The sequence below is a fragment of the Mobula hypostoma genome, chromosome 12, assembly GCF_963921235.1.
Source record: "Mobula hypostoma chromosome 12, sMobHyp1.1, whole genome shotgun sequence".
Classification (NCBI taxonomy): Eukaryota; Metazoa; Chordata; class Chondrichthyes; order Myliobatiformes; family Myliobatidae; genus Mobula; species Mobula hypostoma.
This window is the reverse complement of record NC_086108.1, coordinates 96260473-96286889: the sequence shown is the minus strand read 5'-3', so window position 1 is coordinate 96286889 and position 26417 is coordinate 96260473. Positions and strand designations below refer to the sequence as shown.

At 41.2% G+C, this 26417-nt stretch overlaps 1 protein-coding gene and 1 long non-coding RNA gene across 4 annotated transcripts in view; one reads left to right on the top strand and one right to left on the bottom strand.

Moving 5' to 3' along the window:
* Nucleotides 1-26417, top strand: part of LOC134355024 (uncharacterized) — a 101979-nt gene that overhangs the window by 60005 nt on the left and 15557 nt on the right. The window lies entirely within an intron of this gene.
* Nucleotides 3472-26417, bottom strand: part of tgfbr3 (transforming growth factor, beta receptor III) — a 165064-nt gene continuing 142118 nt past the window's right edge. For all 3 annotated transcript variants that reach the window (XM_063064667.1, XM_063064666.1, XM_063064668.1), the window contains exons 16-17: nucleotides 24760-24867; nucleotides 3472-6904 (exon numbers count right to left, since the gene is read on the bottom strand). In XM_063064667.1, the coding sequence (XP_062920737.1) occupies nucleotides 6786-6904; nucleotides 24760-24867 (227 nt within the window). In that variant the 3' untranslated portion in view covers nucleotides 3472-6785. The remainder of the gene's footprint in view (nucleotides 6905-24759; nucleotides 24868-26417) is intronic.

Here is a 26417-nt window from a genome sequence, read left to right as displayed (position 1 = left end):
CTGGGTCTGTTTTCGCTGAAGTTTAGACGAATGGAGGGGGAGGTGGAAATCACATTGAATCCTATCAAAAGGTCTAGATAGAATGGAAGTGGTAAGTATGTTTCCTATAGAGGGGGAGACTAAGACCAGAGGGCACAGATGCACAGTACAAGGATGTCCCTTTAGAACAGTGATGAGGAGTAATTTCTTCAGCTAGAGTGGTGAATCTGTGGAATTCATTGCTGTGGAGGCCAAATCATTGGGCATATTTAAAGTAGAGATCAATAGGTTCTTGACTAGTAAGGGTGTTAAAGATTTTGTGGAGAAGTCAGGGGAATGGAGTTGACGGGGATGATAAGTCAGCCATGATGGAATGGTGAAGTAGACTCAATGGGCCAGATTGTCTAATTCCGCTCCTATGTCTTTTAGTCTCGTGACTTGAAGCAATGTTCCAATCATCATATCTACATCAGTCTCTCAATATCCATTAACACAAACAAGTTGTTGCTCATTTTCTCAATCGCCTCTGGGATCAGTAGAGTACAGCAAGCCAACATGCATTAATTGGATTTGCAGAGAAGTGTGCTGGATCCAGACGAAAACAGAGCAATCAAAACAAAAGTAGATTATAAACAACAATCATGAGCTCTGTGGCAAGAACAAGAAAATTCATATAAAAATACTTCCTTCACTAATTATTTCATGCTAAAAGCACAGGATCATCTTCTGGTAAAGGAAAATATCCAGATAACTGACCTCTAATGTCCAGTAGTTCTGAACATCACAAGTACAAAGCGCTGGGGGAGCTCAGCAGGTCAGGCAGCCTCCATGGAGAGGAATGAACAGCGGACGTTTTGGGCCATCAGCACTAGATTATTTATTCCTCTTCATGGATGTTGCCTGACCTGCTGAGTTCCTCCAGCACTTTGTGTGCTCCTCTGGATTTCCAGCATCTGCAGAATCTCTTGTGACTGGTATTTCTGAACAGTTGCACAACTGCAGTGAGTTGCCTGTCCGGTTAATCACACTGCCTCTCCTCTTCATGAACAATGGATGACGGCATTTCAGATTTAATTCCCAATGAAACATATCAGTATTAGTAACATCTCAAGATCTGCAAATTGTTTATGAGTAAAATCAAAATTTCTATTCTAGTTTACTTGTGAACAATCTAAAATTTGGTCCAATTCACAATCGTACAGTGTTTCAATGCAGAAAGTGTAAAGTTCTCTGAATGCATTTCATTGTCAAATGCTTAGGCTTCCCACTTTTCAAGCTGAGACCTTCCATTGGGATGAAGGGTCTCGGCCCAAAACATTGATTGTTTGTTCATTCAATAGATGCTGCCTGGCCTGTTGAGTTCCTCTAGCATTTTAAGTGTGGTGCCCTGGATTTCCAGCATCTGCAGAATCTCTTGTGTTTATGCCTTCCTCCTTTGCTTTTTGTCTATGTTTTTTGTGTCAGCGTTAACGTTATTTGTTATATGCCTCTGCACATTGTAGATTAGCCCTTCATTTGTGACTCCATATTAACAAAGAATTTTCATGGCTCCAAATTAACAAAGAAGCTATACAAAACAGTTCTAAAATGCTGTGCTAATTTATTCCCCATTCTCTTCCTATGGGTACTTTACAATGTGCTGCATTCCACAGTGAGGAGGCAGGAAGGAAACCAGTTTCCAGCTCTATGCCAGTACTCTGACCATCTGCTGGAAGGTGCTCAAAAGCAACTCACAGGGACTCTCCCCTTTCGTGTTTTCCTTCCTCTCCGTGGAGTAGTTCCTATGCTATACTCAACACCTTTTGGCTGCAGGATTGCCAGGATCAGTAATTTACCATTTAAGGAACCACGGGTGTAAACTTGCTTCTGACCACACTGAAACTTCCCGCTGTGTCAGATTTATATGGGTCCCTAAATACCGCATAATGAAAATGAACTGCAGCTGTTCATATTGCTCACATTCTGTTTTGCACAGTTTAAGCAACTTAATATTCAGGCTAAAGGTTGTATCAAGTACCTCTACAGAGATGTGTAAAAGCACAAGGAACACAGATGAGATGGATGCATATTATATGCTGTCTTTTCCCCTGGGGAAAGGGAATCATAGAAATTTAAGGCGAGGGAAAATATTTAAATAGGACAGGAAGGGCAACTTCTTCACACAGAATGTGAGTATATGAAATCAGCTGCCAGAGGAAGTTGTTGCAGTGGGTACAACAACATGGCATGGCAGTGTAATGGTTAGCATAATGCTTTACAGCAAAAGTATTTGGAAGATTGGAGCTCAATTCCCATTGTTGTCCTTAAAGAGCTTGGATGTCATCCCGATGACTGTGTGGGTTTCTACTGGGTGTCCTGGTTTCCTCCCACATTCCAAAAATGTACGGATTAGGTTTAGTAAGCAGCAGACGTGTTATGTTGACCCCAGATGCACAGCTACATCTGCAGTCTGCCTACAGCACATCAATGGTCACTGGGGCAAGTGATGCATTTCAATGTACAGTTCACAAATAAAGTTGATCTAAATACCAGTTAAAAGACATTTAGACAGGGACACGAATAGGCAAGTTTAGCAGGATTGGTCAATTTAGACGCCAGCTCAGACAGACTGAAATGTCAGGTTGTTGGGATCTGAGGCAAGAGCCAATTTCGCTTGCTCTCCACGATGGTCACTCCTCTCTCCATGATGCTGAGGCAATGCCCTGGCTGCTGTGCTCCGTTCTTGCTAGTATGATGAATTGATAGGCGAGGCTTTGGGCCTACTCTGGGTTTCGGATCTGAGGGGTCAATTTTGGTTTGGAATGTTGTTCGCTTTAGTTGTTTGCACGATTTGTGTTTATTTTCTTTCTCTTGCACACCGGGTGTTGGTCTTTTATTTTTTTCTCTAAAATTGGTTTCTTTTGGGTTTCTTGCTTTGTGGCTGCCTGTGAGCAAGCAAATCTCAAGGTTGTATAATTTTTTAATATTAAATGTACTTGAATCTTGAAATGCAGGCAATTGGGATTAACTATGACGTGCATGGTCAAATTGGGCCAAATACTTTCCAACTCTACGTAATTCCCCATTTATATACATCATCAATAGGGTAGGAGAGGGGAGGAACAGTCTCACAGTTGTTTAAAGAATGGTTGGATGCTGTTTTGGTGAGGAGGACTGACTGGATGAGTTAAGATGAGTTAATTTTTTAGTCTTGGTTTGTCCTGTGTTTCTGTGATATCATTCTGGAGGAACATTGTATCATTTCTTAATGCATGCATTACTAAATGACAATAAAAGAGGACTGTGTGTCCTTATAATCTAGTCTCTCCATCAGTATGTGTCCTGTAACTGGATGACCAGTTGCTTGCACATCGCAGCTTGAGATACAAGTGAAACTGCAACCATCATGACTGGAACAAACAGCAGTTCACTCTTTGGAAAATCTAAATATTACCTTGTTGGATCTAGCACCTTTATTTAATAAAGACAATTTCCACATTCAATTAATTGATATACACCTTTATTTAACATAATTATATAGTATGACAAAAGATCAACATTTTTTAAATTTTCACATAAATCCCTTTTCAACAGCATATGAAAAATAGACATGAGCAGAACGCAGCCCTATTAAGTAGGTACAGACACCACCTGCTAATACTTACAAAATCAAATAGTACAACCAGCAGGACTGGCCTTGTTCCTTTAAGTAAAACAGTGAGGTAGATATATTTTTAAAGGGAAAGACAAATGAAGTATGAAGAACAGAAAATTTACAATCTCAATTGAATTGTTTCTCCAACAGTAATATATTATACAAACATCCAAATTTGCAAAAGGTACATATCCTCTGAAATTTCTAAGTACAGAGCTGCCAAAGTTCACATTGAATCACTAGAGTGAACCTACCATAATGTTTAAAGCAATCCAATTACTCCCAATTCTTTCAGTAATCCTCTCCAAAAACAGATCAAAAGTCAAAGAGAAAACAAAGGCAAGAAGACATAGGAAATTACATTCATTTTTATGCATCGTTGCAATGTTAGCCCAAATGCATTTTTATATCTGCATATAATTCCATTATACAAAATATTTTACATACAATTTAAAAAGCAGATTAATGTGCAGTTTGAAGCAAAGTGGAGGGCATTTTTTTTTCCCAGGCAGTGAGCTAACTCCCAAATATTTTCAACTTATATTGTGGCAAGAGAAACATTCCTGTAGGGTATTTTTCCAATCATGGAAAAAAAACAAGAAAAAATAGTACTACAGTGACAGCAGCCTGAAAGATGCTAACTTTAATTGCCACCCAGCAACAAGCTACCAGATAATCTGTAATATTACAAAGTAGTCAGTAGGTCATGCCAGGGAAAACTTTATTTTACGTAAAAAGATTAATGGATGATGTCATTGTGTACTTTACATCAGTGACTCCTAACCTTTCTCAACAAAAGTCCCACATCCATTCTCAGTAAAATGCAAATACTCCCCCCTCCCAACACACACACACACACACACACACACACACACAAAATCTGAGGATGTCCCAGCTACACCTTTTTAAAGGGCTGGGACTACCCCAGGGTCTGCTCACAACCCCATAGGTGGAACAGCTGATATGCTGAGCATATCCTCACTTTTGGGAACTTTCCAACTGTTAACCTCAACATTATTAAAACCTTGCTGAATTCTAAAGGTCGTAATTAGGATCCACAGCTTTACACCATTTAACTTGCCTGTATCATTTAACATAAACTTTCAAAAATTTATAAAATTGTGAAATTGCCCTGGTTTGTAGAAAGAAGAGAATAAAGTGCTAATTTGCTCATTAGATCCATTCATTACTGTTCTCTCAGAAATGTTCTGAATAGGGAAATAAAAATTAACTGAAAATCAAAAACACATGCTGGAAATCTGAAACAAAGAAAGACATCTGTGGAAAGACAAAGTTAACATTCTGATGGAGGGTTTTTGACCTGAAATATTAACTTCATTTCTCTTTCCGGATACGATGTCTAACCTGCTTCATTATTTTCTCTTTTTATTAATAAAAAGACTGACAGCAACAAATGCCTCAGTTATGATGAACTTTATCATTTGTTCTTTTCCTGCATCATTACAAGGACATGTTACTGGATGCACATTAGATTTCACTAATTGACATTATTTTAATATTAATTTTGGAGCTGTACCTACAATAAAATACTTCCAAGCTCAATTACCAGCTTTGGAAAAGTGCATATATTTGATACAGTATCTTCAGCTGGCAATGGCCACCTTAAAAATGAAGTTAAGGTTGCATCTAGAATCTTAATTAATGCAATTCCAATTCTGTCCATTAGTATGGATTCTGAATGAACAACTTCTATTACCCAAACAGACATTCTGAGGGGAATGAGTAAAAAGCAAAGTAGCAGAAATCTATTACAAAATTCAATGAAAAATTCACAGTTAGCAAAGTTAATATATTTTATAAAATTGAATTTCATTTTTATAAATTTAACAATAAAGGGTAAGTTCAGTAATCCTATAATTTTAAATGGGAAAGCTAGTTTCAGAGGGAGTGTGAGGCAAACTAATGTCGTACAAGGAAGGAAACCTGACATTCTCACTGCTGTCAAACCAATCCAACTGGGTCATATCTGCCTCCTCAGTTCACAGGCAATCAGGGGTTGATGATAAATGCTGGCATTTCCAGCAACATCCATACCCCAGTGCAGTCTGTTCCATCTGACCCCACCTCAGCCTAGATCCCCATTATCATTCGATGACCAAGTCTACCCTTGCAACATTTACACCAAAATCCAGAATACAATAAAAATATAGCTTATATGTTACTAATATACTCTGTACTCTGCTCTGGAGAGCTCTATAAATGTTTATATACAAGGTATACATTATTAATTCATGTCATAAAATACATTCAACTGTACAGTATGCAACAGTCAGTACTGTGAACAACACAGCCTGCTGAACTGCTGAAAAATACAACATTCATGATATGGGACAACTTTATCACACTGATGGACAACTGCTTTTAAAAAGTATTTTTAAAAAAGTAAAACAAAAGGAATTCAGAGTGTTTTAAGTCCCATCTTAAAGTAATACCAACTGCTGTCAAGACGCTTGAAAATGAACAAAAACAAATCTTCAAAACCCACCTGTCCAGATAATTTGAGCAAACAGCAGAAAGCTCTGCTTTGGTCTATGTTTTCACTGTTATATCAATTAGCTTAAAACACTGATTTCTTAACAAAGCTGTAAATATTCTTAAAAATCGATAACATATTTAACAGCATATTTAAATGCAGATTGCCCAGAGGGAGGGTTTTGTTCGTACAGCTTTTAAACAATGTTTCTATGGAATCTATCTAACTGGTAAAAAATCTGATGTGTGATGGAAACGCTGAATGGTTATAACTGTCATCTTTGGTTAATCAGAACATGGTGTTTTCATTCTCATTCAGAAAGTTGCTGGCGTTTACATAAAAGATATCTAAAATTAAGTGGCCGCATTCTAGAAATTAAGCAGCACTGAAAAAAATCTGGTACGAATTTCACATAAGGAACTCAAATCGTTAGGAAGTTCCAATTCAGGGTAATTAGTAGTTTTGTCACATATGTGTATTTTGTAACTATGCGCTCGAGGGAAGTCAGTTTGCCTAAGTATACAGCAACTTAGATGATTTTTTTTTGTCTTGAAAGTACGTATCAGCTTTCAAGAGGCAACTGAAGATCTTCCTTCTATCCTCAGGATACCAACCAACAATTAGCCACTTTGAACTTTGCCTCTATACTCCATTTCCTTGTAGCTACTTCCCTCAGGGTTAGGGCGTGCTGCTGCTCGAACAGGGAGTGCTTTGTGTGCTGCCAATGCTGTGAGCTGTGCTGCTATTTTCTGATGCTGGCGGAGATGTAGGGACCTGCTGCCTTCCAGCTGTTTCACCTGCAGAGATAAACAATCGTCAATTAGCTGGCTAAAACACCACACAAAGCAAAGACTCGCCACACAAATTTAGTCTCCATTTGTGAGGAGATTGACCAGTGAATAGAAGTAAAATGTCCTCTTTTGTTATGCACATTAAAGTAATTTAGCAATATTTTTCTGTGAAAGATTATCAAGTTTTGTGAATCACGCAACCGGCTGTAAATAAATCCTTCATTTTTAGGTACATACTAAAACTTTCCAGAATAAAAATAATTTTCAAAATCCTAGAAGCTCTTGTTTTCGACCCCACTGCTTGAGATGTTTTTTTCAAAAGTATCAGAATCCCTTTTCAAGGCCTCCCAGCTCTGAGTATCACTGCCAAGTTAAAAAAAATAATTTGTCACAGATTCATGCAAAAATCAGAACAGGGCCCCAATCCCCTACTGTTATCCCAGATTAGTAGCTTAATTCAACCCTTTCCCATACAATATTATGATAAGTATTTTATTTAGGAATATAATTGCTTTTTAAATATTAACGACATTTGGTGAAATGAAAATCAGTGTAGCATTCAATAAAGGGATAAAGTTATGACTTGCATGGAAGTTTAAGTAAGACTATAAATGTCCTCCAAATTGCCAAATAACTGCAGGAATATGCATTGCTGAACCACTCCACTAAAAGTCCTGATGAAGGGTCTCAGCCCAAAACGTCGACTCTACTCTTTTCCATTGATGCTGGCTGGCCTGCTGAATTTCTCCGGCATTTTGTGTGCATTGCTCCACTAAAAGTCAACTCAGTTTCACAAAGAGCCAGGTTTATCAGATTGAATATGGTAGGGTGTAACACAAATGATGTTCTGTAGAAATAATTTGCAACTTTTAATCTAAAACAAGTATAGGTCACAGCAGATAGCTGTGCTTTTTTAAAAAAAAATCAGTATTGGAGCTGGCTGCCAAGAAAATCTGACTGATACTTTTCCATTTGCTTGTGTCTAATCTGAGTTTGTTTTGTCAAGATGACTTTAGTTGGGGAAGTTGAAAATATCAAGGTCTGCAACCGTGATACTGCAGTTATTTTATTTTTTAAACTCTAGGGAATAATAAATAATTGATTCTGACAATTATAAACAGATGAAAAACAATAATGTAAGACCGAGAGCCTTAAGCTAAATGCAGACAATAGATGTACTTATCCCTAACGTGATGATTAATACATTGAATCAGCTGCAATTCTCAAATATGGTTCTAAATAATAAATGGAAACTGTACTGTAAACCTGAATACTTAGCAGCTGGATATGTCCGTTCTTTGAGATAAACACACTTGGATCTTTGGTCAGAATTTATAACGTACATTGAGAGATGGAGGAAAACAAGTTAAATGAAACATGTGGATTCAGTGAATTGTAAGGGATGACGATGAAGTGAGTTTCCACCACAAGGGATGAATAATACTGATTCAGACAGCCGTTGTATCTTTTGCTAAATTACAATGGATGTTTTCAAGGAAATAGGGCATGTTCAGTACAACTTCATCACAGTAACATATTTTGCTATTTGCCACCTCTGGTACTTTGAGCATTGTAAGTAAAAGACCTGATAACCAGCTTTGTCATTCTCCCTTAGAGAGAAATAAATAGCTTTCCTCTCATGGAGGTTGACTGGCTCCTGTAATTTATGGAATATTTCTGAATTAGAATTGTTCGGCTGCTTTGTAAAATTAACGTCAAGACGGATGCTACAAGTCTTAATTCTAAGAAATAGCAAATTAAATTTGTTGTACACTTTAAGAAAAACCTGGGTTTATTCCCACAGGCTTGTAACAGCAAGGTCAACAATGTGACCTGCCAGCTGCTTTATCATTTCCCAGTACACAATTTAATGGGGAGTTCACTGTTTCAGATCTGTCATCCTTGATAAATGCAAGGTTGTGCTTGTGTCATAGTCAAAGAAACTTCTGAATTCATCTACTGGTCCTCATGATATGCATCAGTTTAGCTCCTTAGTTAAAAGTCAAAGTCAAATTTATTGTCATATGCACTAATCAGGGCAATGCTTCACAGCGCCAGCTGTAAGATTGCGGTTCAACTCCCACTGCTGTCTGTAAGGAGTTTGTATTTTCTCCCCGTGACCTCCGGATGCTACGGTTTCCTCACACGTTTCAAAGATGCTCAGTTAGGGTTAGTGAGTTGTGAGCATGCTACATTGGCACCGGTAGTGTGGGGACACTTGGCCGGCTCAACCCAGCACAATCCTCACTGATTAGATTTGACACAGACAAACACACTTCACTGTATGTTTTGATATACGTGTGACAAACAAAGCTGATCTATTAAATCTGGTGCAAAGCAAAACTTATTAGCAGCAACATCATTTTGGTGAGCAATCAAGTTTTACCAACTGCATCTTATGTTGTTGTGGTCATTATGAGCCGTTTCGTATGACATGGTGATCATGGTCTTTCCATGATCATGACTGTAACTGGCAATTTTTTCTGTAGAAGTACTTTGCCATTGCCTTCTTCTGGGCAATGTCTTTACAAGACAGGTGACCCCAGCCATTATCAATATTCTTCAGAGATTGTCTGCCTGGTATCAATTATCACACAATCAGGACTTGTGATATGTATCAGCTGCTCATACAACCACGCACCAACTGCTCCTACGTCTTCACATTACCCTGATCTTGGGGCTAAGCAGGTGCTCCACCTTGCCCAAGGGTGACCTGCAGGCTAGCGGTGGCAAGGAGTGCCTTACACCTCCTTTGATAGAGACTCATCTCCACCCTGCCACTCAAGCATCTTATGTACAGGAGTGAAAAAGTTTCTTCCATGTCAGTAAACAAATACTTAATCTTTTCTCAGAACCACAGAACATTACAGCACAGAAACAGGCCTTTTGGCCCTTCTTGGCTGTGCCAAACCATTTTTCTGCCTAGTCCCACTGTACCTGGACCATATACCTCCATACACCTCTCATCCATGTACCTGTCCAAGTTTTTCTTAAATGTTAAAAGTGAGCCCGCATTTACCACTTCATCTGGCAGCTCATTCCACACTCCCACCACTCTCTGTGTGAAGAAGTCCCCCCAATGTTCCCTTTAAACTTTTCCCCCTTTACCCTTAACCCATGTCCTCTGGTTTTTTTCTCCCCTAGCCTCAGTGGAAAAAGCCTGCTTGCATTCACTCTATCTATACCCATCATAATTTTATATACCTCTATCAAATCTCCCCTCGTTCTTCTACGCTCCATGGAATAAAGTCCTAACCTACTCAACCTTTCTCTGTTACTCAGGTTCTCAAGTCCTGGCAACATCCTCTGCACTCTTTCAATCTTATTAATATCCTTTCTGTAATTTGGTGACCAAAACTGCACACAATACTCCAAATTCGGCTTCACCAATGCCTTATACAACCTCATCATAACATTCCAACTCTTAATACTCAATACTTTGATTTATAAAGGCCAATGTACCAAAAGCTCTCTTTACGACCTTATCTACCTGTGACGCCACTTTTAGGGAATTTTGTATCTGTATTCCCAGATCCCTCTGTTCTACTGCACTCCTCAGTGCCTCACCATTTACCCTGTATGTTCTACCTTGGTTTGTCCTTCCAAAGTGCAATACCTCACACTTGTCTGTATTAAACTCCATCTGCCATTTTTCAGCTCATTTTTCCAGCTGGTCCAAATCGCTCTGCAAGCTTTGAACACCTTCCTCACTGTCCACTACACCTCCAATCTTCGTATCATCAGCAAATTTGCTGATCCAATCTACCACATTATCATCCAGATTGTTGATATAGATGACAAATAACAATGGACCCAGCACTGATCCCTGTGGCACACCACTAGTCACAGGTTAAACTATTAAACTAATTACACTGAAACAAATAGCCTATTAAATCCTTGGCGCTGCGCACTAAGAGCAAACCAAAATAATTTTTCACTGTGGCAATGTAAGCATTCCTACCCAATAGAAAGATGATGGTGGAAAACATTTAAATATTTATCTCCACTCCACCCTAAAGGGAGTGAATTAATTGCACATCGCTCATTAAGTAGATGAATGAAATACGAAAGGTATACTTGTCTTCCATCAAATGTTCTCCAATTAATTTCTGAGATGGAGATGGTACCCACTGAGCAGAAGGGTCTATGCTCTCTGGAGTTTAGAAGAATGAGATGTGATCACCTTGAAACATACAGCTATTGAGTGGTGCAGCAGGGCAGATGGAGGAGTCAAGAACTCGTTAGTATGATTTCTGAATAAGGGATCAGTCACTTAAGGCTGAAGGCACTCACAAATTTCCACAGATGTACAGTTGAGAGCATTCTAACTGGCTACACCTACGTCTGGTATGGGTGGGGAAGGTGCTACTGCAGAGAGTTGTAAACTTAGTCAGCTCCATCACTGGGCACTAGTCATCATAGTATCCAGGACACCCTCAAGGAGCAATGCCTCAAAAAGGCGGTGTCCATCATTAAGGACCCCCATTAGCCAGGCTATGCCTTGTTCTTATTGCTACCATCTGGAAGGAGGTACAGGAACCTAAAGCCACACACTAAGTGATTCAGGAACAGCTGAAAAAATTTCATGACCTATGCCAGCGATATTAAACCTGATCCTGATTCTGATTCTGAGAGTAGAGAAATTTCTTTAGTGGATCGTGAATCATTGTAATTCTCCTGCTCAGAGAGCCGTGGACAGTAATTCAGTAAATATACTTAAGGCACAGACAGATTGTGGGTGGGAACAAAAACGGCGTTGAGGCCAAAGATCATCTTTGTGAATGGCAGAGCAAACTTGCAGGAAATGGACTGTCAACACTTGTATGTTTTCACATAATATAATCTGGCCTAAGAGTCTGATTATGATCAACTTTGTTCCACGTTATGCTTTTCCTTATTCCCTTTTAAAACTCTTAATTGCTGTTGTGAATTTTGCTTTCTCAACAAAGATCAGTATAGGAAAAGAAAAGCCTCTCCTGTCCACTCTTTGTTGTTTTGGTATTAATAAATATTTTGGAAGTACCTCCTCTTTCAGTCTTCAGCTAAAATAGTATTTTTAAATTATCTTTACCCAAACTTTTCTCATTTTGGGACCTCTGAAAGTAAGAAAAATAAAGCTGGAGACTAACAGTTTTGATGAATATGACCAAGTATTAAACATAAGACCACAATACATTGGAGCAGAATTAGGCCATTCAGCCCATCGAATCTGCTCCATCATGAGTGATCCCAGATCCCACTCAACCCCATACACCTGCCTTCTCGCCATATCCTTTGATGCCCTGACTGATGAGGAAACAAACAACTTCTGCTTTAAATATACGCACGGACTTGGCCTCCACTACAGTCTGTGGCAGTGCATTCCACAGATTCACTGCTCTCTCGCTAAAAAAAATCCTCCTTACTTCTGTTCTCAATTTTGAGGCTGCGCCCTTTAGATCTGGATACCCCATCGTAGGAAATATCCTCTCCACATCTACCCAATCTTGTCCTTTCAACATTTGATAGGTTTCAATGAGATCCCACTGCATTCTTCTAAATTCCAGTGAGTACAGGCCCAAAGCTGCCAAACGCTCCTCATATTAACCCGTTCATTCCCAGAATCATCCATGTGAACCTTCTCTGGACTTTCTCCAATGACAACATATCCTTTCTGTAAGATGGGGCCCAAATCTGATGACAATACTCCAAGTGCGGCCTGACCAGTGTCTTATAAAGTCTTAGCATTATCTCCTTGCTTTTATATTCTATTCCCCTTGAAATAAATGCCAACATTGAATTTGCCTTCTTTACCACAGACTCAACCTGTAAATTAACCTCTGGGAGTCTTGCACGAGGTCTCCTAAGTCCCTCTGCACCTCTGATGTTTGAATCTTCTACTCATTTAGATAATAGTCCGCACTATTGCTCCTGTTTCCAAAATGCATTATCATACATTTCCCAACACTTTATTCCACCTGCCACATTTTTGCCCATTTTTCTAATTTGTCTAAGTCCTGCTACAATCGCATCGCTTCCTCAGCACTACCTACCCCTCCACCTATCTTTGTACCATCCGCAAACTTTGCCATAAAACGATCAATTCCATTATTTAAATTATTGACAAACAATGTGAAAAGCAGCAGTCCCAATACTGACCCCTGAGGAACACCAGGAGTCACCGGCAGTCAACCAGAAAAGGCCCCGTTTATTCGCACTCACTGCCTTCTACCTGTCAGCCATTCCACTATCTATGCCAGTATCTTCCCTGTAATACCATAGGATTTTACCTTGTTTATCAGCCTCGTGTGGCACCTTATCAAAAGCCTTCTGAAAATCCAAGTAAATGACATCCACTGCCTCTCCTTTGTCCACCCTGCTGGTTACTTCCTCGAAGAACTCTAACAGGTTTGTCAGGCAAGATTTCCCTTTACAGAAACCATGCTGACTTTGACTTATTTTTATCATTTCTCTCCAAGTATCGTGAAGCCCCATCTTTAATAATAGACTCCAATACCTTCCCAACCACTGAGGTTAGGCTAACTGGCCTATAATTTCCCTTCTTTAAAAGTGGTGACATTTGCAATCTTCCAGTCCTCCAGGACCATGCCAGAATCAAGTGATTCTTGAAAGATCATGACCAATGCATGTGTTATCTCTTCAGAAACTTCTCTCAGGACTCTGAGATGTAGTTCATCTGGTCCAGGTGACTTATCCACCTTAATGACTTTGCCTGGTACTTTTCCCCTTTGTAATAGCAATGGCACTCACTCCTGTTCCCTGACACTCATGGTCCTCTGGCACACTGCTAGTGTCTTCCACAGTGAAGAATGATGCAAAGTACCTGTCAAATTCATGTGCCATTTCTTTGTCCCCAATTACTACCTCACCAGCATCATTTTCCAGTGGTCTAATATCAATTCTCACCTCCCTTTAACTCTTTATATAACTGAAAAAACTTTTGGTATCCTGCTTTATATTATTGGCTAGCTTGCTCTCGTATTTCATCTTTTCCCTTCTTATAGCTTTTTTAGTTGCCTTTTGTTGGATTTTAAAAGCTTCCCAATCATCCAACTTTCCACTTACTTTTGCCACCTTATATGTCCTTTCCTTGGTTTTTATGCAGTCCTCAATTTCCCTTGTCAGCCACAATTACCTACATCCGCCATTTGAAAACTTCCGTTTCTGTGGGACGTGTCTATCCTGCGCCTTGTGAACTATTCCCAGAAACTTCAGCCATCTCTGCTCTGCCCTCATCCCCACCAGTATCCTCCTCCAATCCACCTGGGCAAGCTCCTCTCTTATGCCTCTGTAACTCCATTTATTCCACTGTGAGACTGATACATGTGATCTTGGAGATTTGCTTAAATTGACCAAATCTCATATGGGGGGTGCTCCCAGTCATGAAACAGTGCAGCACAGTACAGGCCATTCAGCCCAAGATGTTGTAACAACCTTTTAACCAATCTGATGCTTCGTTAACCATCAGGTTCCTGAACTAGCACCCTAACTCTGAACTGATTCCACAACCAATGAACTCACTTTCAAGTGCTCTACAACTCATGTTCTCAGTTTGTTTGTTTGTTTTGGTCAGTTTCTTTATTTATTACTTTATTTTGGTATTTACAGTTTGTCAGTCTTTGTATGCAGTATTTCAGTGTATTGTATTGTACTTCTTTGTTCTTCTGTGAATGCCTACAAGAAAATGAATCTCAGTGACATACATACTTTGATAATAAATTTACTTTGAGTATTTCATCTATATGCCTATCTAAGAGTCACTTTAATGTCCTTAATGTATTTGCTTCTACCACCATCCCCACCAGTGCATTCCATGCACCTTCAATCCAATGTGTGTAAAAAAAATACTTAACCTGATATTACCCCTGTACTTTCCTCCCATCACCTTAAAATTATGCCCCCTCATGGTAGCCATTTTTGGGCTGAAAGAAAAGTGCTATCTGTCTACTCAGTGTCTTTTATCATCTTATACATCTCTTTCAAGTCACCTCTCATCCTTCTTCACTCCAAAGAGAAAAGCCTAGTTTGTTCAACCTATCCTCATAAAACATTCTCTCTAATCCTCATGTAATTTTACCCAAGGGATACACAAGGACACAAGAAAATGAAGCGGAGGTATGCAACCCATCTCCTTGTACATATTTGCTTTTCCATTCAATTAAGATAACGACTGATTTCATACCACTTTCCTGCACTAACCCTACATGCCTTAATTCCCTTAAAATCTGAATTACTCCTCCAGATACAAAAAGGACACCAATAAAGTGGTGACAGTGCATAGTTATATGATGAATCCTAAAACCGTTTTCTTTACACGTATTGCTCAGCTACACTGTTTCCCCAACACTTACTGCTGAGAAATAATGTCATTAGGTCAATGCTGGATTCAGATAACGATGAACCGTCTCTCTCTCAAATGGAAACAGGTTACGATAAAGATCTTGCCATTTCCTGGAGAATTTACATTGCCCAGAGGGGAGTATACTGCAGCAAAGGGCTCTGTCAATAGAATGTGCAGTAACACAAAGAAAAGTCTTGGAGCTATCTTTGAACTATATATTTAATTTTTAGTGTTACTTTTCCATAAGTATTTTTTTTACTGCTGTCACCTATCACCATGTGGGAATGTCAATGACACGGGGGTTCTCCATAAACACCATCAATTATATTCTGTGATCTGAATTTTTCATTGGTTTTGCTCTTATTTCTCTTTTTCCTCTTAATTCCAATCTGTACTTTTCTTCTGAGAGATATTTTCTGTGTTCAGCAAGTCAGGGCACTTAAACATTGAGCACGAGGAAGTTCTGGGCTCTTCATCAATCGACCAGTAGCACATAGTGAGGGGCAGGCAGGTCTCAACACACTGCCTGAGACATGTGAATATTCTGTTTTTAAACACCATGCTGAAACTATCTATCAAATAGGATCACTAATTTGGCTTTGTGTGGTGGGCCTACAGTTGAAATTATGCTAAAAAGTCCCAGAGTACATCAGATAAGAAAGTCTACATTTGCTAATACAAAAAATAAAACCCACTCAGCTCAAACCCAAATGTCAAGGATCAAGTAAATCTCCAGTGAAATAAGATAAATACATTTCTAAATGGAGAACTACATAAGAACACACAAAAATAGTGAATACTGATTATTATATATATATATATAAAAATTTCTCTGTAATAAAGAAAGAAGAGATTTATAAATTTTTTAAAATCTGCCTTCCTGGAAGAGAAGGTGAGAAAAGAAAGAATGGCCATTTTACTTGCACAGTCAGACACACAATGTTACTAAAAAAAAAATCAATTTCTCTTCAGCTACTGACATAAATTATATGATTAAAAATGTTGATTATGTGAATATCTGTACTATATGATTAAACCTGCATTTGCCTCGTAAATTACTGAAATTTAGTAAAAATACTTCTGAACTATTTCTATCCCTGATTACTCAGGCATTACTATGAAATAGTAATGTGTCTGTCTTATACCTGTTGTGAGAACTAACAGTTCAGTTTATTTCGTATATTAACATACCAGTTCTAAACATTTCATGTGGATATTAACATTCTAACATCAAGCTGACAAATTTCCATAAAATGCTGATAGAATTCATGCAGTTATAACAATATTCCATCATAGAAGAGGTGAATTAATATTAGCTTTAGTTCACCAGCTTGCAAAATATCTCACTCTTCTTACAAACTGTCCGCCATAGTATTTGCTCTATTCATATTCTTTAGCCTTGGATCAGTATGTTTCTTAATTTATAACTAATTTTCCCTTGACTACGTTCAGGTAATATTTTTGACAATATTTCTCATGAACCAATCATCATATCCTAACTATTCTTTAATAGATCATAGAACATAGAATGGTACAGCACAGAAACAGGCCATTTGGCCCACAATATTGTGCCTAACCAGCTAAAAAGCAAATCAAAAACACCCAAACACTAGTCCCTCTAAGCTACACAATGTTCATATCCCTCCATCTTCCTTACGTCCATGTGCCTATCCAAATGTCTCTTAAAAGCCTCTATCTAATATAGAACATAGAACAATACAACACAGGAACAGGCCATTTGGCCCACAATGTTATGCTGAACCAGCTAAAAGGCAAATCAAAAACACCCAAAAAGATGCAAATGAAGGACTTTTTTTAAATTGAGATACAACGCGGAAAAGGCCATTCCGGCCCATCAAGTCACTTTGCCCAGCAACCCCCTTGATTTAACCCCAGCCTAATCAATGGGACAATTCACAATGACCAAATAACCTACCAACTGGTACATCTTTGAACTGCGGGAGGAAACTGGAGCACCCGGAGGAAACCCATGTGGTCACGGCAGAACGTACAAACTCCAGGAATTGAACCTGGGTCGCTGCTACAGTAAAGTGTTGTGCTAACCATTTCACTACCATGCTGCTTATATTCAGTATCCTGGAGCCTAACCGCATCTACTTGTATGTATCTTAAGGGAATAGTCAACAATTTAAAATGTGAATAACCTTATCAATACCCTTTTTCTTCCTGTTAAAATATTACTTTGAAAACATTCCTAAACTTTTAGCAAGTTTAAAAAGAAATACAACACCATAATTTGGAATCAATCAAACTGGGAATGTATATGCAACACACATCAAAGTTGCTGGTGAACGCAGCAGGCCAAGCAGCATCTATAGGAAGAGGTGCAGTCGACGTTTCAGGCCGAGACCCTTCGTCAGGACTAACTGAAGGAAGAGTGAGTAAGGGATTTGAAAGCTGGAGGGGGAGGGGGAGATCCAAAATGATAGGAGAAGACAGGAGGGGGAGGGATAGAGCCGAGAGCCGGACAGGTGACAGGCGAAAGGGGATACGAGAGGATCATGGGACAGGAGGTCCAGAAAGAAAGGCAAGGGGGGGGGGGTGACCCAGAGGATGGCAAGAGGCATATTCAGAGGGACAGAGGGAGAAAAAGGAGAGTGAGAGAAAGAATGTGTGCATAAAAATGAGTAACAGATGGGGCACGAGGGGGAGGCGGGGCCCTAGCGGAAGATAGAGAAGTCAATGTTCATGCCATCAGGTTGGAGGCTACCCAGACGGAATATAAGGTGTTGTTCCTCCAACCTGAGTGCGGCTTCATCTTTACAGTAGAGGAGGCCGTGGATAGACATGTCAGAATGGGAATGGGATGTGGAATTAAAATGTGTGGTCACTGGGAGATCCTGCTTTCTCTGGCGGACAGAGCGTAGATGTTCAGCAAAGCGGTCTCCCAGTCTGCGTCGGGCCTCGCCAATATATAAAAGGCCACACCGGGAGCACCGGACACGGTATATCACCCCAGTCGACTCATAGGTGAAGTGATGCCTCACCTGGAAGGACTGTTTGGGGCCCTGAATGGTGGTAAGGGAGGAAGTGTAAGGGCATGTGTAGCACTTGTTCCGCTTACACGGATAAGTGCCAGGAGGGAGATCAGTGGGAGGGATGGGGGGGACGAATGGACAAGGGAGTTGTGTAGGGAGCGATCCCTGCGGAATGCAGAGAGAGGGGGGGAGGGAAAGATGTGCTTAGTGGTGGGATCCCGTTGGAGGTAGCGGAAGTATGTGGCCTTTTATATATTGGCGAGACCCGACGCAGACTGGGAGACCGCTTTGCTGAACATCTACGCTCTGTCCGCCAGAGAAAGCAGGATCTCCCAGTGTAATTCCACATCCCATTCCTATTCTGACATGTCTATACACGGCCTCCTCTACTGTAAAGATGAAGCCACACTCAGGTTGGAGGAACAACACCTTATATTCCGTATGGGTAGCCTCCAACCTGATGGCATGAACATTGACTTCTCTATCTTCCGCTAGGCCCCACCTCCCCTTCGTACCCCATCTGTTACTCATTTTTATGCACACATTCTTTCTCTCACTCTCCTTTTTCTCCCTCTGTCCCTCTGAATATACCTCTTGCCCATCCTCTGGGTCACCCCCCCCCCGTCTTTCTTCCCGGACCTCCTGTCCCATGATCCTCTCGTATCCCCTTTTGCCTATCACCTGTCCAGCTCTCAGCTCTATCCCTCCTCCTCCTGTCTTCTCCTATCATTCTGCATCTCCCCCTCCCCCTCCAGCTTTCAAATCCCTTACTCACTCTTCCTTCAGTTAGTCCTGACGAAGGGTCTCGGCCTGAAACGTCGACTGCGCCTCTTCCTGTAGATGCTGCTTGGCCTGCTGCGTTCACCAGCAACTTTGATGTATGTCACATGTCAATTTGTTGTTTTGTGGCAGCAGTACAGTGCAAAGACGAAACTACTATGACAGTCTGATTGCCTGTGGGAGGAAGCTGTTTAGTAGCCTTGTGGTTTTAGTTTTGATGCTCCTGTAACGTTTGCCTGATGGCAGAAGAACAAACAGTTCATGGAGAGGGTGTGAGGGGTCTTTAATGATGTACCGTGTCTTCTAGAGACATCGACTCTGAAAGAGGTCTTGGACAGAAGGTAGGGAGACCCCAATAACCTTCTCTGCTCCCCTCACCACCCTCTGCAAGGCTTTTCTGTCGACAGCACTGCAGCTGGAGTACCAGGTTGTGATGCAAAAGGTCAGCACACTCTCAACTATGCCTCTGTAGAATGTCGTTAAGATGTTAGTGGGGAGTGATGCTTGTTTAAGCTTCCTCAGAAAATGCATTCTCTGCTGGGCCCGTTTCACAATCCCAGTGGTGTTCCTGGACCAGGTGAGATTGTCCGAGATCTGCACCCCAAGGAACTTGATGTTTTCCTCTCTTTCCACTGTGGAGCTGCTGATGCTGAGGGGTGTGTGCTCAGGCTGAGACCATCTGAAATCGACGATCATCTCCTTGGTTTTGGTGACATTAAGCATCAAGTTGTTATCCCTGCACCAGCTCTCTAGGTGTTTGATACAAATGTCTAATTAGCTAATCATGTGGCAGCAACTCAGTGCGTAAAAGCATGGTCACGGTTCAGTTGTTTAGACCAAACATCAGAATGGGGGAAAGAAATGAGATGCAAGTGATGGCTGATCTCCTGTGATTTTCACACACAGCAGTCTCTAGAACTTACAGAGAATGGTAGGAATAACAAAACACATCCAGTGAGCAGTGGTTCTGTGGGTGAATGGCCAGAGTGGTAAAGCTGACAGGAAGGTGGCAGTAACTCAAATAACCACGTGTAACAACAGTGGTGTGCAGAAGAGCATGTCTGAATGCACAACACATCGAACCTTGAAGATAAAGCTGACCACAATTCTGCTTTTACGGAGGTGATGATTTCCACACCCCCCTCCCCCACCATTTTCTGGTGCTGCATTATTCATGTTAACATTGGAGGTGAAGGGAACCTATTTTACAATCTTCTGGCAAATGAGGTTTGCATTTAAAAAAAAATCCCAATGTCCAATTAATTATCCTTTACTGAAGCTGTCATTCCCTTGGTTGAAAGTTGTTGACCATTCACAAAATATCTGTGTATCGTGGATGAAACAATGTTGGAGGGATGGGTTAGATTGATCTTGGAGTAGGTTAAAAGGTTGACACAGCATTGTGAACTTGAAGGGCCTGTACTACGCTGTACTGTTTTATATCCCTTTGAGTGAAATATTTCAGACTGAACATGTAGATGTTTTGAAGATATGATTTTTGACATCTTGAATTTGTGACTCAAAGTAATTACTCAATTTCATATCTAGAACGTGAAGAAATCAGTGTCCAACAGGATTATGTCATGCTTGGTTATTGAATTGACTTTATCTCTTGCATCCTTCACATGCATGAGGAGTAAAAATCTTTGCTACATCTCCGTCTGAGTGTACAATATGCAAATTGTAGTAATTTTTGATAAATGGTATGTACAGTAAGATGTACAACAGGACAGTCAATATAGCTTAGAAATACAATTGTGTCAATGTGAACTAACTAGACTGATGGCCTGGTGGAAGAAACTGTCCCGGAGCCTGTTGGTCCTGGCTTTAATGCTGCGGTACAGTTTCCTGGATGGTAGCAGCGGGAACAATTTATGGTTGGAGTAAATTAAGGCTATGCTTAAATTTAAAAATTATATTGCAGAGACAATGGCAGTTGTGAGTCTGACAACCTGTGTTCTGTTTGCAGGGTTTGAAGCAACTTACTGTATGTCTGTAACACACATCAAAGTTGCTGGTGAACGCAGCAGACCAGGCAGCATCTCTAGGAAGAGGTACAGTCGACGTTTCAGGCCGAGACCCTTCGTCAGGACTAACTGAAGGAAGAGTTAGTGAGAGATTTGAAAGGGGGAGGGGGAGATCCAAAATGATAGGAGAAGACAGGAGGGGGAGGGATGGAGCCAAGAACTGGACAGGTGATTGGCAAAGGGGATATGAGAGGATCATAGGACAGGAGGCCCAGGGAGAAAGACAAGGGGGGGGGAACCCAGAGGATGGGCAAGGCGTATAGTCAGAGGGACAGAGAGAGAAAAAGGAGAGAGAGAAAGAATGTGTGTATAAAAATAAATAACGGATGGGGTACGAGGGGGAGGTGGGGCATTAGCGGAAGTTAGAGAAGTCAATATTCATGCCATCAGGTTGGAGGCTACCCAGACGGAATATAAGGTGTTGTTCCTCCAACCTGAGTGTGGCTTCATCTTACAGTAGAAGAGGCCGTGGATAGACATGTCAGAATGGGATGTGGAATTAAAATGTCCCCCTCCTCCCTCTGATCCCAGCTGTCATCTGTGCTGGGTCTTTACCATCCCCTCCGACCTTCAACTGTCTGAGGCAGAACACTCTGTCCTCAGTAAGGGCCTCACCTTTGTCCCCCTTCGCCCACACCTCAGCCAGTTCCGTGTTCGCCATGACGCGGAACTGTTCTTCCACTGTCTCCGAGCCTACTTCTTCGGCAACGACTCTTCCACCCCCACCGATGACCCCTTTTCCTGTCTTCAACCCTCCTCCTCTTCATGGACACACCGCTCTGGTCTTCTGCCTGCTCTGGATCTCTTTATTGCTAACTGCCGACGGGACATCAACCATCTCGACTTCACCACACCTTGTTCCAATTCCAACCTCACTCCTTCCGAACACTCTGCTCTCCACTCCCTCTACTAACCTTACTATTAAACCCGCCGATAAGGGGGGTGCTGTTGTAGTCTGGTGTACTGACCTCTACCTTGCCAAGGCACAACATCAACTCGCGGATACCTCCTCTTATTTACCCCTCGATCATGACCCCACTAAGGAGCACCAGGCCATTGTCTCCCACACCATCACCAACTTTATCCGCTCAGGGGATCTCCCATCCACTGCTACCAACCTTATAGTTCCCACACCCCACACTTCCCGTTTCTACCTCCTACCCAAGATCCACAAACCTGCCTGTCCTGGCAGACCTATTGTCTCAGCTTGCTCCTGCCCCACCGAACTTGTTTCTGCATACGTCGACACACACAGTTTTATCCCCCCTTGTTCAATCCTTCCTACCTATGTTTGTGACACTTCTCACGCTCTCAAACTTTTCGATGATTTTAAGTTTCCTGGCCCCCACCGCTTTATTTTCACCATGGATGTCCAGTCCCTATATACCTCTATCCCCCATCAGGAAGGTCTCAAAGCTCTCCGCTTCTTTTTGGATTCCAGACCTAATCAGTTCCCCTCTACCACCATTCTGCTCTGTCTAGCAGAATTAGTCCTTACTCTTAATTTCTCCTTTGGCTCCTCCCACTTCCTCCAAACCAAAGGTGTAGCTATGGGCACCCGTATGGGTCCTAGCTATGCCTGCCTTTTTGTTGGCTTTGGTGGAACAATCTATGTTCCGAGCCTATTCCGGTATCTGTACCCCACTTTTCCTTCGCTACATCGACAACTGCATTAGCGCTGCTTCCTGCATGCATGCTGAGCTCGTTGACTTTATTAACTTTGCCTCCAACTTTCACCCTGCCCGTAAGTTTATCTGGTCCATTTCTGACACCTTCCTCCCCTTTCTAGATCTTTCTGTCTCTGTCTCTGGAGACAGCTTATCCACTGATGTCTACTATAAGCCTACTGACTCTCACAGCTATCTTGACTATTTCTCTTCTCACCCTGTTTCTTGCAAAAATGCCATCCCCTTCTCGCAATTCCTCTGTCTCCGCCGCATCTGCTCTCAGGATGAGGCTTTTCATTCCAAGACGAGGGAGATGTCCTTTTTTAAAGAAAGGGGTTTCCCTTCCTCCACCATCAACTCTGTTTTCAAACGCAACTCCCCCATTTCACGCACATCTGCTCTCTCTCTCCATCCTCCCGCCACCCCACTAGGAATAGGGTTCCCTGGTTCTCACCTACCACCCCACCAGCCTCCGGGTCCAACATATTATTCTCCGTAACTTCCGCCACCTCCAACGGGATCCCACCACTAAGCACATCTTTCCCTCCCCCCCCCCTGCATTCCGCAGGGATCGCTCCCTACACAACTCCCTTGTCCATTCGTCCCCCCCATCCCTCCCCACTGATCTCCCTCCTGGCACTTATCCGTGTAAGCGGAACAAGTGCTACACATGCCCTTACACTTCCTCCCTTACCACCATTCAGGGCCCCAAACAGTTCTTCCAGGTGAGGCATCACTTCACCTATGAGTCGACTGGGGTGATATACTGCGTCCGGTGCTCCCGATGTGGCCTTTTATATATTGGTGAGACCCGACGCAGACTGGGAGACCGCTTTGCTGGGCATCTACGCTCTGTCCGCCAGAGAAAGCAGGATCTCCCAGTGGCCACACATTTTAATTCCACATCCCATTCCCATTCTGACATGTCTATCCACGGCCTCCTCTACTGTAAAGATGAAGCCACACTCAGGTTGGAGGAACAACACCTTGTATTCCGTCTGGGTAGCCTCCAACCTGATGGCATGAACATCGACTTCTCTAACTTCCGCTAGGGCCCCGCCTCCCCCTCGTGCCCCATCTGTTACTCATTTTTATGCACACATTCTTTCTCTCACTCTCCTTTTTCTCCCTCTGTCCCTCTGAATATGCCTCTTGCCATCCTCTGGGTCACCCCCCCCTCCTTGCCTTTCTTCCCGGACCTCCTGTCCCATGATCCTCTCGTATCCCCTTTCGCCTGTCACCTGTCCGGCTCTCGGCTCTATCCCTCCCCCTCCTGTCTTCTCCTATCATTTTGGATCTCCCTCTCCCCCTCCAGCTTTCAAATCCCTTACTCACTCTTCCTTCAGTTAGTCCTGACGAAGGGTCTCGGCCTGAAACGTCGACTGCACCTCTTCCTATAGATGCTGCTTGGCCTGCTGCGTTCACCAGCAACTTTGATGTGTGTTGCTTGAATTTCCAGCATCTGCAGAATTCCTGTTGTTTGGGAATGTATATATTATTTTGCAAATGCAGACAAGGATCTGCATCTTCACCACTATTTTAAGACCATGAGACACAGCAGCAGAATTAGGCCATTCAGTCCATCGAGTCGGCTACACCATTCCATTATGGCTGACTTATTATCCCTCTCAACCCCATTCTCCTGCCTTCTCCCCGTAATCTTTGATGCCCTTGCCAATCAAGAACCTATTAACCTCCACTTTAAACACAGTCAACAACTTAGCCTCCTCATCCATTTCTGGCAATGAATTCCACAGATTCACCATCCTCTTGCTAAAGAAATTCCTCTACACCTCATTTCTGAAGGGATGTCCTTCTATTCTGAGGCTGTGCTCTCTGGTCCTAGAGTCCCCCACTTTAGGAAATTTCCTCTCCAAGTCAACTCTATCTAGGCCTTTCTAAATTCAATAGATTTCAATGAGAAAACTGAATCCTTCCCTTCCCTAACCTTCCAAAAAAAAATTAATTGTTAGACTGTACCCAAACAGAAAGAGGATAAAATTATTCCATGGCTATAGATAATTAAAATAATTAACAAGATACAAACCTGTATGAGAGTAAATGTACCACAAAGCTCCTGTCAGAAGTGCACCAATCACAAATGCTGCAAATGCAATTCCCACAACTGTAGGGGTATCCAGACCATAAATTATATCTGAAATAAGAAAGAAGTGTATGACAGGTTTGGGATACTTCACAAAGAAATGTTATCTTGCAGTGTACATATTTAGTTATACATAGCACCATAATGACAGTTGATCTAGTATTTAATTAATATTTATATTTAAGTAGTTAAGCAATTAACTTAATTGCATGTAGATATGATGTATATTATTTGGTTAGAATAACAATAACAAAATGTCATTCTAAGAGGTGCAGATTTATTTACAAGTAGTACAATAATGATAATTGATCTGGTGTTTAGTGCAACAAGCACATGCCAATAACTGAGCAATTAACTTGTCCACAACTTTGATTGCTTCCTTGTCTCGAATAATGCAATATCTTTTTTAAACACAAGCTGCTCACAGGGAGACAATAGGACCTATAGACATTGGGTGCATAAAGCCCTATTTGTGTGTGCTGGTTTGTGTCTGGTTCAGTTCACTGCCATCTATTTTGTCCTAATTAAAGGTTTGAAACCATGATTTAGAATGAAGTACAAAATGCAGTCTCAATAATGGTGACTCCAAGTGAGCAAGAATTAAAACAGCTTAGAAGGTAGTAGAAATTGTATTTACTAGAGATAAAATAATTAAAAATACCAATTCACATGTACTTGATAAACTCAAAAGTGTTCAATTAAACAACCACTTTTACAACATGTTATCCATTATTGTTTCGTAGTCACTTGACTTCAAACAGTGAGTCTATCCTGTTAGACTAAAAAAATACACTGCTGGCTTCTACCGCTAGTATCTTTTGGGGTATTATTTGTGCCACAATTCTCTTTCATTTTTTAATAATAATCATCTCATTAAGGGACTTAAAATAATAGTATTGCAAGTTTAGTACTTAGTGTTAATTTTCTCTAAAACAGCATTACTGTATTAGTTAAGAAAATCAGAATCACTTAATTGCCAGTATGTGAAACAAACCAGAAAATATTGTGGTTCACTGCCAAGCATGAAACACAGGACAATACCATAACAGACAACACAATAGCAACTAATAATTTCCAAGACAGTACTACACACAGCCATGAGCAATCAACTATTAGCAGAATGATTACATGTGCAGATGTCAATAATCAGACAAATAAATGTGAATGTGTGAACAGAGTCAATAATTATCAACAGAACAAGGACAGCAGGTCAGACAATTTAAAGGATGCCATGTGGGATAATTAGAATATTACACCTGAGTTAGTTTTGTTGAGAAGCCGGACAGCCACAGGAAAGAAGCTTCAGATGTGGCATCTGATCCAATTGTTAGCCCCAGACAAAGAGATCAGTGTTCACATATAACTACCACATTCTTTCTGCTTTCCCTTCACGTACAAAACTTTGGTGAGCTTTTGGGGATGGATGTCACTTTGATCTAAACCTGCCACAATATTTCTGCTGACAACATTAACTAACTTTGGCTGCTGAGTACATGCAAAGTTGTGGCTTGAAATACAGCTGCTATGTTAATTAGCAAAACAAAGAAATGGTTGTGAATTAATGCTTTCATTTGCACACTCTTTCGTATTTCTGAGTCTAG